Here is a 21,275-nt window from a genome sequence, read left to right on the forward strand (position 1 = left end):
ATGACCCTTATTCATTCTTTTAGAAAGCATAGTTAATGTATTTATTTAATAACAAAATTTTCTAAAATAACCACTGAAATCCTTTAAAAACTTCCAGATATCAATTTAATATTGATTACACATCTTTTAAATGCATCCTTGATAAAAAACTGCATCCCAGCTCGATGAAAGTTTCCGAAGTAAAAATGATACTAAAACCAGGAAAAATAGCTAAAAACGTTACATCTTGAAAGTACTTGAGATACTATTCTTAAAATGTCTAATGCCGATAATTGAGTCAAAACGAATAATTCCGAATCACCAGTGTGGATTCAAAAGAAAACATTCAACGATTGAGTATATTCATAGAATTGTTGAAAAAGTACAGACCACTTTCGAGCGAAAAGAATACTGCTCAGCGGCATTTGTGGACATATCTCAAGCATTTGATCTTGTATGGCACCAAGGGCCATACATTTGATCAAAAAATGTTCTGCCACTAAACCAATTTACGTTCATAAAATCGTATCTATTGAAAAGACTCTTTTATGTCAACAACGAGAGGATATACCTGCCCCGAAATTAAACTTAATAATATAATAATTCCGCAATCAAACATTGCAAAATCCCTCGGCCTTCATTTTAATACACGTATGCCATGCAAAACACATATTTTTACTAAAAGAAAATCCTTTGGGATTTAATACCGAAAAATTTTTCGGTTACTAAATAAAAAATAAATAACAAAAATAAATAGTCTCTTACTGCAGTATGCTCTCTTGGAAGTTATAATTAAGAATTATTTTAGTGATGCTTACACTCCAGCTCTCTCATTGTGTTGTTTAAGCAGTCTCTACTGTGGTCTGTTGTCTTGGAAGTTATAATTAAGAATTATTTTAGTGATGCCTTCTGTACGTCTAAGTATAATGTGTTGAAGCAACTTATATTTTAAAAACATTATTTCCTTGGAAATTGTCGTTTGTCTAGTCTTGAACCATTACTCTGTGTTTGGTAAGGTTTTTGGTTAGAATACTTTGAAGATTTCCACATTTAAGTAAAGATTTTAGAGAATTAGCTTTTTTGTCTGTTTTGAATACTGCTTTGATTGCTACCGTTTTGATTAACAGTTCTTTAGTCTTTACTTGAATTTAAAATTTAATTTAATTTCAGAGTCTGAGAGAAGCTGTAAAATATTAAACACATATCATCTATATAAGCTATAATAATTAATATAATAATTAAAACTATGCAGCACAACTCAAATTGCTATAGAATACATATCTTAGCGCAGATTTAGGAAGTTAAAAAATAAACTCCCATCTAATAGGTTAAAAGCAAAATAAGAAAAAATTAATATAAATATATATCTCTCTTTTTTAGCAATGAACAATGAGATGAGAATGCAATATTAGAAAGTTTTTATTCATTAACGTTAAACATACTGGAAGTTTTATACTCTAAATAACATAGAAAGTTAGATAATTTATAGAAAAAGTTAACATTAAACTTTGTCTGAAATAATATTGAACAGATCACCCATGGAGAAACGCCCTCCACTAAATGTGATTAATCGTTGACGCGGGTTTGGGCAAGTGTATTTACCAAAAATCATGTGCAATTAGTGTAACTAAATTACTAGATTGATTAAAAATTATTAATATTATTTTTGATTATAAATTTTTTTTGCATAAGACAAAACTTGCTCTGTTAATTTATTTATCTGGTAAGTTTTGATGAAAACCTTGTTGTTAGTTGGGCCTCTGGAAATTATCATGGTTCCTGACTTCCCCCATTTAAACGTTAATGTAATATAATAATTACGTGAAGTATGGTGTTAACTTTTATTACAAGTTCTATTACTATTTATATAAAATAAGTAGTTCTTTCTAATAATTGTTTTTAATTCTCTAATAATTCTTCTCTTTTTATACAGCGTTCTCTAATATTGTGACACGTTGTTAGATAAAAGAGTTCCACCATACTTAGAAAATATAAATTATTTTACAAAATACAAACAATATTTAAGTTGAAAGATTTATTGAATATATCAATAGTTATATATAAAAAAAAATATATTCAAACAAAAAATGAGCGTATAAAATTAATTTATATACATACTATATGCATACATGTATATATAATATATGAAAGTTTATTTATATCATTATCATTATAAATGCCTCTTTGTTTTCCAGACACATTGTAGTATTAGATTATAAAGTAAAGTATTTAAGAAATATTTATGTATGAAAATGTAAAATCATTACAATATTTTTTTTATTTGAAGTGGAACACTTCAGTTCGTTAAAGTTTATTACTTAATAGATTCTTAAGGTAACACAAGTAGATTGTGAAGAAAAGTATATGTATATACTGCATAATATTATATTAAATATTAATCTATGTTAAGACTATTCAAAAATTGTATATGCAATAGAGATATAAAAAAAATAAATACCCCCACTTTATAAGTGTTGTGTAGAATTTAGGATAGATATATATGAAAAATCCTACTCAATGCCACTAAGTTTAGTTTATAAAAAAGGGATTTTCAACAACACCATAGTACAATTTTTTTTTTAAAACATCCTTTATTGGATATGAATAGTACTATCTTAACTTTGTGTTAACTTATTACTATTCTACTTATATTATTGTACTTAAAAGATATTAAATAAGACGTATACATGTTTATTGAAACAGTATTCAGCACCCATATAGCACAAATGGGTTTTTTTATTTTATATAATTCCGACTTTAACAAACGCTACTTCGTTTTATGAATTTATACCACCTCTCTAGTACTGCTACAGGTTTGCAATACACCCCTCCATCATCTTCTTTGTTGACTTATTTAAGATATTTCGTTGTGTTATTATTTTAATATTTGTTTTATAAGTTTTTTTTTTTCAATAAATTTAAAAACTATTCATTTTTATTAAAATTTTAATAACATTTTTAAGTTTATTTAACTTTTTTCTAAGGCCGGTAGGTTAGGTAGGCCGGTATATTGTAATTAATATTATTGTTATACAATATGTGTATTATTATTATTATTTTTACTATGATAATGATTATTTAAATTAAATTGTTTAGAAAGTCTATTATTCTATAGATTAAAAATGCATAAAAAACCTCCTATAACAACCGATCAAATGCTTGCAAAAAGGAATCATACCAAAAATGTTCTCTCTAACTAACGCTCCAAAGGAAATATATCCAAAATAATGAAAATATTTTTGTTACTCCGAGAATCTACCGTACAATTTTTTTTACTTTTTTAAAAAAAAACTTTTTATAACAAAAAATTATTACTTTCTAATTACTCGTCTGGGGTTTTCTCTTTATTAGACGAAGACTGAACCCGTAAACCAGTAGTTGTCTCATATTTTTATTAATATAGTTTTTTTAATAAAGGGTAATTTGCATTTAGAAGGATTTTTAAATAGCACACAGCTGTTTTGGGTATTAACAAATACTTATCACCAGTGCTCCTTGTGGAAATATTTCTTGAACTTATAATTCCGTATAGGATATAAGTGAAAGGCTTAGAATTTTACTACGATTATTAATAAGAAGTAATAACAATAAAAACCTTAACTCATTAAATGTATTTCAATTAAAAATTATATTCTAAACTACTATAAATGTAAATAATAATAATTACAGAAATATATTTATAAATTTTATGAATGGTTTTTGTATGGTTGCGGTAAGAAGTAAAGAGGAAGTTTTTACCGAGCTATCTCTAATTGCTTGGAGTTGAGGACAATTATTTTCAATGCGGATGATAGATAAATGAGTCTGCTTATTTAAAATAACAATGACTTAATTATATTTTTTTTTTAATTATATTATTAGTACTAAACAATTTTAATACATATATAGATATTATTCTATTTAAGAACTAATTTTGAAGCAGCAATAGTCTAGAATACATTTAAAAATAATTATATTATTATTACTAAAAAATTATGATATATAGATGATGGATTAATGTCATAATTTAAAGAATATATTTTGTAAAAAATATTATAAAAATAATTTATTATTAATTCTAAAAAATATATGTACATAATTGGCAATTTTTTAAAAACATAATAACGTATTTGAAGTATACGTATAAATATATATTTAACAACATATATTGGTAAATATTTAAGATAAAATTTTGTAATAAATACACAATTTATTATTTTTATAGTAGAGCATTTATAAAATAATCATATAATTGTATGCATATACATATAGTTAATATGATAACAGAGTTAACCGTATCTAGAAATATGTATTTTGCACCACTTATCAAAATTTCTTCTACTTTAAACAATAACCAATTACTGCACAAAAATAAAATTTTATTGGTGGTTGGTGCACTGTATATTTCTTCCTCAGTAAATAGTTTAAACAATATAAACACTTAATAAATAAATCACCAAAATAATAGCCGCTTATAATTATAAAATAATTGCGATTTCGGTAATATGAGTTAAATGTCTATTTTTATATATCGGTTTTCAGACTGAAATTATGTATGTAAAAATACTTTTATTTAAAGATTTTTATAAATATTTTATTAATTAATTTAATCTTTATTAGTACTTATTTTTTAAAGGGGATTTCAGATTAGTTTATACAATTTTATTATCATGGTTTTTTATATATTTTTAATCTGGCTATAGGTCCCTTCTTGTTAAATAATGAAAGGTTTAATGTATTTTTATTATACTCTATATTTCGACTCTTCTTGAGAGTCACTATCAGAATTACGATAAGCCATCCTCTTTGTTCTATCAGGTCGAAAAATAAATTTAATAAAAAAATTTTATACAATAATATTGTCTCCAAAATAATATCAACAATTTCTCACAATTTAAACATGTCAAAAAAAAAAAATAAAATTAAATTAAATTAAGTAAATTAATAATATGACTAATATTTTGTTAATTTATGTTTTTTTGTGAGACTTGAACCTACTAAAATCATCTCTTAAGAATGAATGGAGAAGATTTTTACAGCAATGTGGAAACTTCATTCCAGTAATCAAGGGAGAAAGATGAGAGCAAGAAGCTTAATACCTACTGTTCTAGATTAATCTAAGTCAGAAAGCATGAATAAGGCATGAATAAGGTAGACTTGAAATTCGTGAAGCTGTTCGACTTAGAGCGGAAATGTGAGGGTAAGACTTTGTGACTAGGGCTACGAAAGCCGCGGTTAAAGAGAGGGATGATGGAGAGATCAAAGCCACATTCATCGAGATAAAGGGAGAGATACTGAGAAGGTTTATGGCACAAGGCTTGCGTGACGCCCGCGAGGTTGGAGATGTCTAGCGCAAACTTTTGTAGCCGGGTGAGATGCCTTCGAGCGAGTGAGAAAAAAGTATTCGCCGATATGAGAAATTTTGGCTGAGCCATAAAGAACGGTGTTGGAAAACTGCTTGTCATCAGGCATGCGCTTGTAATTGATGCAATCGTGAAGGAGTTTGCTCTCGAAAAGACAAATTACTTCCTTTTGGGCGGAAGAGATTGCAGATTATTTTCATTTTAATAGCCATTCATCTATTAATCTTAGCTTAGCCTACAGTTATTTAGATGTTTCAGCTGGAGAGCTTGTGATGAATGAAGATAATAACTATAGTAGACATAGACGTATACAGAATTGTATCGCTAATAATTGTGATGGTAGTAAAAAAATATTTAAACGTATAGCAACAATTCATTTGTAATATTATAATCGACAAACTAAAATTTTTCAGTTTTTTAATTTTTTATATTTTTAATAAAAATTTTGATTTAATGACTTAAATAAATAATAAAACAATTACAACATAGGTTTCAGTTATGGATTTTTTTTATTAAAAATTTAGTTATATACTTTTTTTGTTTAAATGAGAACTCTAAATTTTGGACCTAAATCGACATAGCGTATAAATTTTTAATAATTCATATTTCAAAATTGTCACTTGAGATTCTATATATAATATTTACTAAAATAAAATGTTTTAAGTATATCTTGGTAAAAGTACGTTTAAAACTTTTTTAAGAAAGACTTTTTCAATATTTGATATATTTGAATATATATATTTATTACACAATTTTATAGATTTAAAATCATATATAAATAATCAAATCTCAGAATGGTTACAGCTCCTCGGGGAGGTATACAAATGTGAGGTCAATAGTTGCTTAGTCTGATGAAGTGATAAACAATAATCCAGTCAAGGCGTAAAGACGGGTTTTGAAAATACCTCGAGTTAAGAAAGAGTAAAAGTGATCAAGTGTACTGGCTCAAATAGTTTCAACATAAATAAAAAATATGAATTATATATAAACTTGATTCATAATCACTTAAGAACTCTGAACGCATATTATGATAATGAGTACTGGTAGATGAGTTATTTACGTTTAACGTAATGTTAATGATATTATTGGAAGGGTGACCAAGAAAACGATGAAATTTAGAAGAAATAAACATTAGAATTTGTAAAACAAAGCAAAAAACAGTGAAGAATAGAAGGATGTTGTTAAATAGGCTTAGGTCCTACATAGACTGTATAGTCACGAATAATGATGATGATATAGATCTTCAAATAAAAAATAATGTTCTTATTGTTTTGAAAAATTCAAATGTAGTGGAAATGCATTGTAATATTATTATCAATTAAACCTTATTATTAACTAAATGAGTAGTGTATGTATTAAACGGTTTTTACCGTTTTTTAATTAATCATTTGTTTATTTAAGTAGCAAGTGCAAATATTTTTCAAGAGTTGAAAAAATTTTCTCATGAAATTGCACAGATTTTTTGTTTTGCAAACAATTAAATATTTTTATGAATTTAAAAGAATTAAATTTAATATCAGCAGTGGTTTTAAAAGATTAAATATATTTATTAAGTTTGTTTAGATTGTAATTATGCATATATGCCACTTAATTAATTACTGTGAGATACTTTAAACTGTCGTTAATGTGTACATACAATGCTTGCTCATAAATCAAAAATTGTTTAATACAATAAATAAATTTCATTAAAAGTAAATGAAAACTTAACATTTATTGCTTAATTGTTGAATTATTATTTTACGATCTGGCGATTGACCAATAAAAAAATTTCAACAGATTATTAACAACAAATGCTAAAAATTTTGATAGATAAAGCATTGTGTTGATAGTGGTTTTAGTTCCAGGTATGAACGCCGATAAGCCCCAACTCTCGCCAGTCAAGCGAACGGTTTTCTGTGGAGCTTTTCGATTTTGTTTATAATTTATTTTATAAGAAAAGTTAACGAATCAGCTGAAAGTATCAGCTCAAACCAGAGAAACACGTTATAAGTGCTTTCCGCAACCCAACTTAAGTTCAGTTGGCATTTGTTCTTGACGTTGAAAACGTCTTCAGTCATCAAAAAAAGTTAACGGAGACAATATAAGTGGAATGTGCTAAATACTTAACAGAAGTATTTATAGTCTAAGTTATATATTAGCAATTTTAGTGATAAAAAATACTGATGAACTTGAACTAAAATATTAACACCTTTTAAATAAAATTCAAAATACGGTCATTACAAAATGGGTTTTAAGAAATCTGTGGAAATGCAAACGACAATGGCGGAATTAAATAAACGTTAGTATTTTTTAATGTAAAATTATTATATTACAATAAAAAAAAAATATTAAAACAATATTAAAAATATATAAATACATTTTGGTGTTACTTATACTTGCTTAACAAGAAACTCTGAGGACATTAATCCACTTACCTTTCCATCCTCAATATATAAAAAATAAAAATAATATATATTTGTTACTAATTAAAATTAAATTTTAAATAATTTATAAAAATTTAATATTATTATAATGTAAATTATAAATTAATTAAATAAAAAAAATTTATGTAACTACTATTTAATAATTACAATTTAACTTAAATAATAAGGATATAAATAAATAAAAAATAATACAGTAGAAATAATAATTATTTATGTAAATAATTCACAAAATAAGAAATTAAAACATGAACTTGTACCTTTTTGTTATCTTTTAATGGATTTATATTACCTTGAGAAAGTGTCAAAAACCTTAAAACATCGGTAATATATATACAATAAAAAATAATAAATAGTTATATTCAACTTTTTTATAAGTTATATAAGTTCATACACATAATAAATAAAGTATTAAAAATAGTGGACTAAAAAACAAAGAAAGAGATCGACAAATATGTATATTAAAAATTAATTATTATTTCTTAATTATAATTATAACAATTAATTATAAAAAATAATAATTAAATAAAAATTATAATTTATTGTTTTAATGTTATAATAATTTGTTAATAATAATTTGGTTTTTAAAAGGACCGAATTAATTTTAAATTTTTTAATTAATTTTGAATTTTTTATAAAGTGTGTTATTTAACTATAGACCAATTAACCCGTTTTAAAGAGAAAATTATTATAAAAAATATTATTATTATAACTTTATAATATTCAAAATAATAACCAATTATAAAATTGTGAAATTAGCAATAAATTTTAATATAATGTGCTCTTTAAAATATTTAAAAAAATAAATAATTTTTATGAATAGAATAGTTTTGAAATTTAACAATTAAAAATAAAAAATATAATTAATTAATTAATTCAATTATTCTACAGCTGGTTTATGATTTCGTTCTAATATATAAATACAGCAAGTAAAATATGTTATAATAAAAAACTTTCATAGCAAAAGTAACAATACTCCAGCAAAATATGCGAACATAAAAAAAAAAAAGTCACAAGTACGGCTTTGGATCAGTTGGTTAAGGTGCGCTGATTCTGAGATTCATATTTGGCAGGACCCGAGTTTGATTCCTGGTACTTGCAGTCTCAAAAATAATTATTTACGAATAATTAAATATAAGAATTATTTCCAAAACCACTGATGAAGGGTATTTGGCAATACTCGAAACAGCTGTATAGTCAGCCAAAAATTCAATTAATTAAAATTATTTAAAAAATAAATTTTTGTTGTTGTTTCACTTCTGTTCGAAAACCTCTTTATATAAATAATTTTTAAAATTTGTTTTATAATAAAGTATTATTTGAAGTGATTTATCAAACATATATAATTTTATAAAAAAAATATATAAACTGTTTAATTAATTAAAAAAAAAAATAAATATAATTACTCTGGGAAATCAATTATAATTTAAATACTACAATTACTATTTGATACAAATAAATGTTATTTACTTCCATTATTTATTTTATTTTATTTCAATAAAATTACCTTGTTAAAAAATTTTAATAAATTTTTTCAATATGTTACACAAAAATTGCAATATTTAATTTATAAACTGAATTCAAATTTTTGAAATTTCTATTAGCATATATTGTAATAATTAATTTTAAAATTAAAATAATTTTATTAATAATAAATAATAATAGTAGTTCTGTATCTATCATTAACTTCTATTTCTATTAGCATATTTTAAAAGTTATTAATTTTTAAATTGAAATAATTTTAATAATAATAAATAAAAATAAAATTATTTTGTATCAATAATTAAAATTGGTATATCATTTAAATAAAGTGAATTTAAAAATATTTTCTTTTTTAACGAAACGTTCATATTTTAATATTTTTCAATTAAAAGTGTCAGGTTTTCAATAAGCATTTTAATTAAAAATTATTTAAATAAAACATATTTTATATTAATTAAAGAAAAATTGGTGAAAATAAATTTTATAAGTAATCAATAAAACTAAATGTACGTAATTTAATTAAATTAAATCATTTATGTAAATGATTAAAAAAATAAAGCATTACAAATATTTTACATGAAAGTTAGTAAGTCTTTAATTTAAAATTAATTATAACATTAAAAAAATTTATTAAAGGAATTGTTAACAATTATTGATTTAAAATGATTTTGGTTTAATCAGCTATGCTATTTAACTAATAAATAATGTATAAAAAATTTTATAAGAGTAAGGTGGCGATACCGAATATATAAGTTAATCTAAAAACTAATCTCAATAAAATTTCATAATATTTATATATAATTATTCTAATAAAATTAATTTAAAAAAATTAATTTAGTTTTTATTATTATAAATGAGTTCACCTTACTATAATATTTTGTGTATAATTAGTTAGTTTTTCATTTTTTATTAATGCTAGTTTCATAAAATATATATTATAACATATATTAAATTTTAAATATAAATTAAATTTGTTTATTTTTTACTTTTTAAATTAAATTTTAAATTTATTCTGACGTTAAGAGGTTGAGTTTTATTTGACATATCAAAAATATTACATATGCTGATCTACGGTTCGTCATCAGTTAAACGATAAATAAATGATAATAATTCTAGTATAGTTAAAGCTTAGTGTGGGGCAGGGATAAGCCCCCAGCCAGAAAAGAGTAAAAGTGAGAAATAGCACTAACTCAAATCACAACAACAACATTAATATATGAATGTTAAAAAAATATAACTATTTTAAGATATTAAAATAATATATAATATTATTTATATATATTTATATATATTCTTTAATAATTAAGTATAGATTATAAATATAAATTATCTATAAATATCAGATGTGGTACAGAATAGTGGAATTGATACTGACTAAAGTAATAAAAATAAAACTGATCTAGAACCAATTTTAAATAATAATTAAAATATTTTCAAATTATAATCTTATAATATATATTACTATATAAAATTGTTATAATAATATATTGTTTTTTAACCAAAATTAAAACTAATATATATTATTTGTGGAATATTTGATTGACTTCGTGTTGACACATTAAAAAAAATCCGTTCATAAATATTAAAAAAAATCAAAATGCTTTTATTGTTTTTAAACTAAAAACAAAAAAAGGAAATTATTCGTATTAATAATTAATTGTATAATTATTCTTTTTTTTTAAATAAATATCTTTTAATCAATATTCGACAATTAGAGAATTTTTAATCGGTTATGATTAAAAAAAAACTAAATCCTTAATATAATTTAAAGAATAATTTTAATTATTAATTTAAATATTTAATAATTTAAAAAATGCGGAAATTAACAATAAATTATTAATAAACAAATTATAATATATTAAAATTAACAAAAGTGATGAACTAAGAGATTTTCATTATTGATTTCATTAGCAATAAATAAGAGTTCGAAAACTAATATTATTTAAAAAATATTATAAATAAAATTTAATCTAAAATTAATTAAAAAATCTTTAACTTCATTTACTACTTTCTATGTATATTATTAGATATTAACAATCTATTAGATGAAAAACATCATTTTACTTCTACTTCTCTTTTATTCACATTACTCTGCCATATATCTAACTATTTATTATACCTATGTTTTTAGGCGACAGAATGTCAATACATAGCTAAGTTTATCTTCTTATTCTTATTTCATTAAAGGAAACTATTAAGTCTGATTTTTTTTACATTTTATATGTGAAGTACATTTTATAAAATCCTTATATGCACACACAACCATTCTTTTGTTAATAATTCCTATCAAACTTTAAAATTAAATCTTTTTATACTCGGGCGCCACTTGTAACGACCTTTCCGGTTTTCTCTATAGCTGGGGTATAACTTAGTGAGTATACCAGGGTTCGTTATAAAAAATTAATATAATAAAAGAAGGAGACACTTGTGATTTGTGTTTTATGACAACATTTATTATTTGTCTTAAAAAAAAACCTTAAGGTTGTAGTTAGAAATAGAATCTAGAACATAAGCCAGGCAAGTGTCCTTTCCCGATCTTTGCCTGGCTCTGAAATCATTTAATTTTGTAAGATTGGAGTTATTCATATAAATAATTAACTTTTAATAAAAAAAAATTAGTTCACAAATGCTTAACACCGGATAGAATAATGAATTTAATAATCAGCTCAAATATTATATCAAAATCATAACATGTTAGTATAAGAAATTTAGATCATTTTATAAATATGATGCAACAAACTAGATGAGAATTATAATTTATATATGCATTTCATTCATTTTAGTGTATTATTATTATAATGTAAAATTTGAACTTCTGTTTTTGTGTTATTCGCGTATTATCTAAAGCACTTGAAAGTAAATGAAAATTATAATTTATGTGTAATATTTTATTTTATTTTATTCTTATTTATTTAAAGGAAATAGTTCAGCCTGTTTTGTTTAATTTTAAATATGGAGTATATCTAATAAAGCTTATAGTAGGACAGACTTATTTTCGTTAATATTCATTTAAAAATGTCGTATTTAAACGTTTATAATTATAATTTATATAATTATATTTATATAATTATATTTCATATTTTATCGTATTCTTATATCATTTTAGGGATATACAGTTAAACATTATAATTATATATTATCTTTTATGTGTGAAGAAATTTGAAATTAAAAAATAAAACTATGATGATAAATTAGATTTTAGTAAGGCAAATAGTTTATTGAATTCTATTAAAAATGCAAATAAAATTAAAAATATATAAATATTATTTCTTTCTAAATAAAAGTGATTCATAGACTATTGTATAATCTATTAAGAAATTGAATATATGGAATAATCGTCAAACTGATATTTTCGTTAACAATACGCATTACTTTACTTCACATGACATTACTCGTACAATGAAGTACGCTAATGCAATTTATTAATTATAATCGTGAATCATAGTGATAATTATCGAGTAAATTTTGAGTAATTTCGTATTAATTAATTCAAAAATTACACACACATATATCAATATATAAATATATTTAATTATTAATATTTAAAAGTGCTGTCTGACTTATATCACGTTTATATTGTTTGTAATTTATATGGCAGTGTCATAAGTGATTTACAGCTCCTCTTTCCGAATTCACTTTTGTCTTTTGTCTCTCTGATAAGAGTTAACCCAGGTCCTGAATATGCACTCCGTTGCTATCGCAATATTTCATGTAATTGTTGATAGAAGATAAAAATTTAAAAACAATTTTGTTTAAAAATATTTATTTAATCGTAAATTTAAATCGTTTTAAGTGCAACAATAAAATTGAAATGTTCATAGAATGGAAAGTAATTCAGTATTATGAGTATTTGTATGTTGAGCTAAAAAACAAAATAATAAATAAATGACCTATATATGTAAACAGGGTGTTTTTACTCTAAATATATAAACTCTGCGAGAAATTCTATTTTCCAACGAAACAAAAATTTATACAGCAAGGATCTACCAACAATATTAATTATTATACAGGGTGCACCAAAAATCTCTATTCACAAAATCGATCACACAAAATCATTATCTGTAAAATCGGTTAGTAACAGTTTTTGATCCATTAAAAAATTTTTACTTAATAATTATTAAGAGATTTTTGGAACAGTGGTGAACTATAACAACAAAAATTTATTTTATATTATTTTAATTAATTGAATTTTTGGCTGTTTCGAGTATTGCCAAATACCCATCAACGGTGGTCTTGGAAATAATTCTTGTATTTAATTATTCGTAAATAATTATTTGAGACCCGTTCACCAGTTCAAAAATTTTGTATTAGCAATGTGTCATTTTTTTTTCTATATACCTCTTAAAGTTACTATTCTCAATATATATCTCTTTAAATTGACTTTTACATACATCTGATAGTTTAAAGGAAACACAAGTGCATATGAGTAACAAAATCGTTGTTCAGTTATTGAGGTTACTGAGTTATTGAACATTTATTGATATATAAAAAGTGTCATAATTCTATATTTTAGTTAAAATAATATTGAAAATGGAATTGCATCAACTTAAGATTTTTTCATTTCTTTTTTTCATAATTATTCATATAGAGAATATCTTTTAATAGCATAAATACAGATTATGATTTCTAGGTCCCAGACACGAATCTAATTGAACTTAAGAGTTGAGGTTCTTGGATCAAAAAATTACATCTTGAATGTATTTCATTATGCAGAAATAATCATTCATAAAGAGAATTCTTTTAATAGCATAAACACAGATTATGATTTGTTGGTCCCAGACACGATTCTAATTGAATTTTAGAGTTGAGGTTCTTTGACAAAGGAATTACATCCTGAAAGTATTTCATTTTGTAGAAATAATCATTCATATAAAAAATAGTTTCTAATATTTTTTTAATAGCATTAATACAAATTATGATTCCTTGATCACAGATAGAAATCTAATTGAACATTAGAGTTGAGGTTTTGGAAGCGTTGAGACCAAGATAGGTGAGACTTCAATTGTTACGTTAAATCCAGGTTTTTCGTTGACTTCTGTAACATTAATAAATAAAAACGATTTAGCGTTATATTTGAGGCTTAATTTTGTAAAAGTTTTTCCATAAATATTAGGAGATGCATTAACTTAATTGGGACTTATTTATACAAGAAAAAATTCATTATACAGCAGGATTTTTATTAACTATTATTATTATTATTATTGTGAGGGGTCACTACGACTGTCGAATCTATTGTGTCCCCTTTTGGGTTTAGAGTAACTTTACAGTACCCTGTTAGGATTCCTGCGATGATTCTAAATTCTTCTTTTAATAGGTTTATGCAATCCCAGTATCTTTTATTATTATAGGTACCAATAAGTGATTCGGATTGCGTTAATTCTGGTATATTATCCCAGTAATTCTTTTTATTCTGATTCTTCTTTATTTTTATGAGTGGCTTTTATTAACTATGGTACATATTATTTTAATTAGAAGAGCTTATTTTCTTATTTTGAAATAAATATATATAGCGCATAGAATTAAGTATTGTCTTTATATTAGAAATACAATGGTAATAGCGTTTACAGATAGTTACTGCATAATTTAAAAAACCACTCACAACCCTATACTTATAATTGACAAAATTTCCAGTCATTTTAGTTAAACATTGTTTTATTTTGCATTTAATTATAAAATAAAATTTTTCACTTATAAACAGCGGCGTTCATAAAATTTCTATTCATAATTAAATCTCAATTTATTTTCAAGAAAATTATTAGAAGCTATGGAAGAAAAAATATAAAAAATATATGATTTATTATTCGTATGCTTACAAAAGTATATTAAAAAATAGAAATAAAAATAGACCTACAAAAATAAAAATAGAATAAAAATAATATAATAATAGAAATATTGGTAATTGTATTGGAACTACCAATAGAATCAAAATATATAGTATTGGTATTGAATTATTAAAAATGCCCAATAAAATTAAAATTTATAATTATGGATAAACAAATAAAAAATTTCACATATTATTTAAAATATTTTAATAACACATTGGAGATATAGAATATATAGAACATTAAAAATGTCTTCAGTTTGGTTTATAATTAGTTTTACTTTTAAATGAAATACAAATGTACTCCTTTTAAAAATATAATATAATATATAACAAAATAGATCATTAAAGTGTTTGATCTTTTATAATTTTATTTTTATAATTTTATTTTTATAATTTCATAATTTTATTTACATTTAATATTTGTGAAAAATGGGTTCGCTATATATGGTATATGGAACTTAACTCCCTTCTTTATAGAGAAAATAATACAAGAGATATAAACTATGTTTTATTTCATACAATTAAGTTCGTCGAAACGCCTCTGCATACCAATATTGTCAAGCTGAAAATAATAATTATTTAGAAAAGTTATTTATTAAAAATAATTTAATAATTATAATTTCCATATTTAAACTATCAGACATGATAATCAGCACGAATATCTTCCGATTACATGTATGACTTTAAATTGTAAAATAAAATTTTTGTGATTTTTAAAAAAATTTACCACATACTTTTAAACGTGAAATGAATAATTTTAATAATTATTTAATGAATAATTATTTTATAAACTATTTACAGTTTGTACTTTGAGAGAGAAAAAATAAAACGCACCACAATAATAATATTATTTACTTGCTTTTAAAATAAATTAAACAATAATTGATCCATTCTTTTAAAAAGGGAATCCATGTTAAGATACATCATTTTTATGTATGAGGAATCAGCTTCTGCTTTCAAACATCCAATTGAAGTGTTACTTATACCTGGTATTTTCCAAGATTTGAAATCATTTTAAACTTCTAGTAATTATAATAATATAAAAAATTCTAATCTCTTATAACAAAGTATGACATGATAATAAACTGTTAAAAAGTTCTCAACTTTCTACCTTGAGTAGCCAGTAGGTTATGTACTGTAATTTAAGTCCCAGTTCTATTTTAGATCTTGTCTCGTCATTAAATTTAAAGTTTGTGGGTCTTTGGGTCTATATATTCGTAACAGTTTTTAAACAATTTCTACCGCTCAGAATGAATCTTACGTTATCAACTCGCTCTCTGAGTGAAGTAAAGCTGAGAACCTGTAATGTATCTACATATATCTAATATGCATTGACAAGAATTTATAATATATTACCTTCGGTTCATATATTCCCATGAGATTTTAAATCAGCTTAGCCTTTATGGAAGAAAATCTAACCTCTTCAACACGTTTCTAGCACAAATAATACGGCGAAGCTGTGATGCAGCTTCTATATATCTAATATGTATTAATATAAATTTATAATTTAGTTATTTATAAGTAATATTCGAAAAATCTGTTCTTAAGAATAAAATTTTGCGTAGAACTTGTTAAGCTTTACAGTTTTTTTGTTTAAAATTAATAACTCATAGATTATTGCTTTACATTTGAAGTCATTAACTAGTTTTTATATATATTACTTAGCATTTTATACTCTTCTTCTTTATGTAGTTTGTTATTACTCATAGTTTAAGATCGAACCGTAGACGTTTGCCTGGGTCTACGGTTTGCTTCTTCTAGTCACAGTTCTATATTAATCCATAAAACTAATTAATTACTTTGTAACTAATTAACTTTGTAATTAATTAGTAATAGAATCTTATTTTTTGTAATTTAGTAATGTTTATTTTAATATAAAGAATTAAATAATTTTTTTTTATTATTACTTATCGTTAACAAATCCTATGAACATCACCTTAAAGCTCTATTTTCAAAATAAATTTCATATTTACTGGTTTCAGATTATTATACTTAAATAGGTCACCACATAAAATTTAATTAAATTTTGAAAGAGAATAGGGTACTTTTTTCCTAAAGGCAATAATTAACGCCTGATAAAGATCAGATATAAGCAATCATATAACTTTTTTTATACTTAATAACTATATTGTTTTTTTTTTGTAATCTGTTTCCAAGTCATGTGAGGAAAGGTCAAAAATGAAAATTTTTTTTCTATTAAAAATAATTAAAATTAATTGTTATATTTTATTATTATTAAATATATTACATGATAATAAACATAAGTCACACATTCACAACAATAAATCAGAATAATCTTTTCAATATCACAAAATGTGTTACTCATGCAAAACTTTTCTTCAATACGAAAACTATTTCGCAAATCCCACCGATTGATCAATCGATCTACAAACAAATTAAACCTTGACTGTCCAGTCGGACTGAAAGTGCAATCAGAATATGTTTAACTCTATCAGCTAGCAATACACTTCCAAGCAGCTCAGTTGCATGGCGTTAAGGGAGTCGCATTTTTAATAAATTTAATTAACTACAAAGTATTCGAAAATGGTTTATGTCTTGAATCCTGAAAGAGTGCCACTCTTAACAGGATATCTAAAGTATAACTTTAATTGTAAATAATAAAGTTAAAAATTATTTAATTTCTAGTGACTTCTTCAATTTATATTTCTATTTTGTTTACTTTCAGCAAATGCAATTGGTGTCCGTCACCTACAGGCGTTGCTGATGTTCCTGGGTATAGTTTTCGGTTATTTTCTGCGCGTTAATATGTCTGCTGCGATTGTGCCAATGACACAGCCGACGGCTGGTGCACCATACTACGACTGGGACCCTTCAACAAAATCGCTCATTCTGAGTAGTTTCTTCTGGGGCTATGTTGTCGCGCAATTACCATCAGGACTATTAGCAAAACGTTTCGGTGCTAAAATAGTGCTAGCCATTGCTACTGGTATTGCAGCTATTATCACAATATTTCATCCTTTAGCAGTCAACAATGGTGATTGGCAGCTTTTGTGTACTTTGCGTGTGTTTGTAGGTCTGACACAGGGCGTCGTCTATCCTTGTCTACATACTTTGCTTGCAAAATGGGCGCCACGTACAGAGCGTGGTTTTCTAACTACATCAGTATATTCGGGTGCACAATTCGGTACAGCTATTATATTAGCGACCAGTGGTGTTATATTTGATTCGGAAGCATTAGGTTGGCCAGGTATCTTTTATATATCCGGTGGCATAGCTTTAGCCTGGTCAGTGTTGTTTTTATATTTTGGTGCTGATACACCGGCAGCATCCAAATCTATCAGTATAGCGGAAAGAGAATATATTGAGAGTCTTACTGGCAGTGGTACAGATAGTCAAGTAAGTCCAATTATGCCCAAATAAAAACAAAAGGTCTTTTTTAAGTAAAATATAAAATTTTTTCAGGTCTTAGCTGTGCCATGGAAATCCTTATTTACTTCTCTGCCGTTCTATGGTCTAATAGCCGCACATTGTGGTTTCACTTGGGGATTCTATACATTGCTCACTGAAATGCCTACCTATATGAGCAGTGTGCTACATTTGGATGTTAAAGCCAATGCGCTACTTTCAGCGTTACCATATTTTGTTATGTGGGTGTTATGTTTGATTGTCAGCCCCACATCAGATTGGTTAATAAATCGGAATATATTAAATATTACTGTAGCACGAAAATTGTTTAACACTATCGGCCAATGGGTGCCTATGTTGTGTCTAATAGGTGTAGCTTACATGACGGAAGAAGAAAAAACTCTTGCCATTGCTTTACTAACAATAGGTGTCGGCTTTAATGCTGCTTCATTTTGTGGCTATTTAGTTAATCACATGGATCTTTCACCAAATTTTGCTGGTCCTATGATGGGCGTGACAAATGGATTTTCAAATTTAATGTCGATTTGTGCACCTTTAGTTGTGGGTGCTATTGTTGAAAATGAGGTTTGTTTATCAAAAAAACAATTCAAATAAAATGGAATATGTGTAAATAATTAACTTATACTATCTTTACAGGAGGATCCTAATGAATGGCGTATTGTGTTCTTTATCACAGCAGGTGTATATTTACTATGTAATTCTCTCTTCCTTATATTTGGTAAGGCAACAGTACAGCCCTGGAATGATCAAACTGTGACAAGTAGCACAAGGTCATTACAAAAAAAATCAGATGAAGAGTTAGATAATACCCCTACATCTTCAGCTTGGACAATTGATTCAAAGGTTGCTTGAGAGTTTTACTAACGATGTTTAATGTGTGATATGTAGAATAAGATAATTTTAAGAAAAAAATTAATATATTAGTTATTAGTGCTATAGTTAAGCTAAGCAAAATTTTATAAGCTACTAATTAAGTATGGAAATTAATATTTTAATAAAGACCCATGCCCCATAAGCTGTAAGACTAACAAACTATGACGTTTTGATTTTCATATTAAATTTGAATATTTTAAAAACATTTCTATTTGGTTTTATTGAGTTAAATTTAAATGTTTATTATTTTTTTAGTTAAACTTAAATGTTTATTATTTTCACAGTTAATTGACATTCACTCAATTGTTCCAAATCATCCTTCAAAGTGACAGAGCATGTTAAGAAGTAGCGGAATTTTTTTCCATAGTGTTTGAACTTCAAAACTGATAAGACGATGTCTGCCTAAGTTTTATTTAATGACAGTTGATTTCTTAATCTATATGAGAAAATTTTATTTTATTGATTTAAAAAATGAATTTTACAATATAATGCAATGGTGCATGAATATTACCCAGCAGGAAATTCTTACCTAGAAGATATGACAATACGCTCAAGTTGAATGGTTCGGTTAAAAACTTCTAAGGAACTTCTAGTAATAAAACTGGACTATGAATAAATTTATGTTATCTAAAATAAAAAGTTCCTGTCAAATCATTTATATATTGTATTAAATGTAAACGTATATATAGACTGGAAACCAATCTAACACTTCTAAAGAAATAAGAACAAAATGAACAAAAGTCAAAAATGTTTATATTTTCCAGAAGGTTTATCATTCCCAAAAAGTAAAGATGTGTGACTTTTACTACTTCAAAATTTGGAAACAGAACAGAAAAGTTTATAACACTATATCTATTAGAGTTTATGCAAATATTAACTGATCGACTTGGCACTTTCCTCGAGAACAAATTAGAAATAGTCACATATATCAATACTAAAAGCTTTAGAATAAATTTAAGTTTGGTTTTTGTCCAAAAAGTGCAATAGATGATGTATGTATGTAATGATTTTGGATGTTCGTTGTCCAAAAAAATTAAAATAGTTAAATATATGGACGGTTGGTTGACAGATATCATTCCGTTTCTTAAATTCAAATTTTTCGTTGTTTTAATCTTTGTTTGAAATCCCTTTAAATAAAGTAGGTCCACTCAGTTGAGTTTATAAAGAAATCTTTTATTCTTACTGATGAATTGACAGATTATTAAGAAAGTACTTCCCAAAAAATCTCTGTACCTTCTGAGAAAGTATGACTTTATCTTTTGTTATCCAACTTTTAGAATAAGTGTCGAACAGAAACCGCAGTTTCTCTGTGTGAATTACCATACACCAGCAGCCTAAAAGAAAGTTCAAGGACGTGGTTTTTCTATATGTCGACCGAAATGTTTCACATGTTCTGAGTGACTTCAACCTTTTATTAGCAAGCCGCCAAAGTGAAGCTAGATGCCTTTCTTAACGCTCTTCTAGAGATAACCACATATTCTGAGAGACTTTCGCCTTTTATTAGCTACTCGCAAAAGTGAAGCAAAATGTCTTTTCTAACAGTCCACTAGATACAACTATTAAACCGCCAAAGCCGGTTAAACTATATGCTATTTGCTATTTGTTGCGATAATCAGTGGATATCTATATGGTAAATAATATATATTTAAATAAAAGAATTACAAATACGAATGCAGGGGTTAGGATAAGTGTAACTGTTAGTCATAGAATTCCCTATACCAGTAGTTACATGTTTGTTTTGATGTTCACTTACTTTAATTTAATTGTAAAATACTTAAAGATTTTAAATGTCGCTTGGCTGTCAATGAAAATGGCTTACATCTATTCTCGTTGCGGTTTGTTATTCACCGACATCTGCCTCTAATCGCTAAGGAAATTGACATAACTCTATCTAAAAATGGGATTATGAGAAATTCAATATGTTGTTGTTGTTGTTGTTGTTGAGGTTTGAGTTAGTGATATTGCGCA

General features: G+C 25.0%; 1 protein-coding gene across 1 annotated transcript; it reads left to right on the forward strand.

Moving 5' to 3' along the window:
• Nucleotides 1-7,278: 7,278 nt before the first annotated feature.
• LOC119685894 (putative inorganic phosphate cotransporter) lies at nucleotides 7,279-19,336 on the forward strand. The gene is made up of 4 exons (XM_038100295.1): nucleotides 7,279-7,599; nucleotides 17,734-18,404; nucleotides 18,471-18,998; nucleotides 19,071-19,336. The coding sequence occupies exons 1-4, from the start codon at nucleotides 7,545-7,547 to the stop codon at nucleotides 19,284-19,286; spliced, it is 1,470 nt and encodes a 489-aa protein (XP_037956223.1). The 5' UTR covers nucleotides 7,279-7,544; the 3' UTR covers nucleotides 19,287-19,336.
• Nucleotides 19,337-21,275: the final 1,939 nt, after the last annotated feature.

Source organism: Teleopsis dalmanni, chromosome 2, assembly GCF_002237135.1.
Source record: "Teleopsis dalmanni isolate 2A chromosome 2, ASM223713v2, whole genome shotgun sequence".
NCBI classification, from domain to species: domain Eukaryota; kingdom Metazoa; phylum Arthropoda; class Insecta; order Diptera; family Diopsidae; genus Teleopsis; species Teleopsis dalmanni.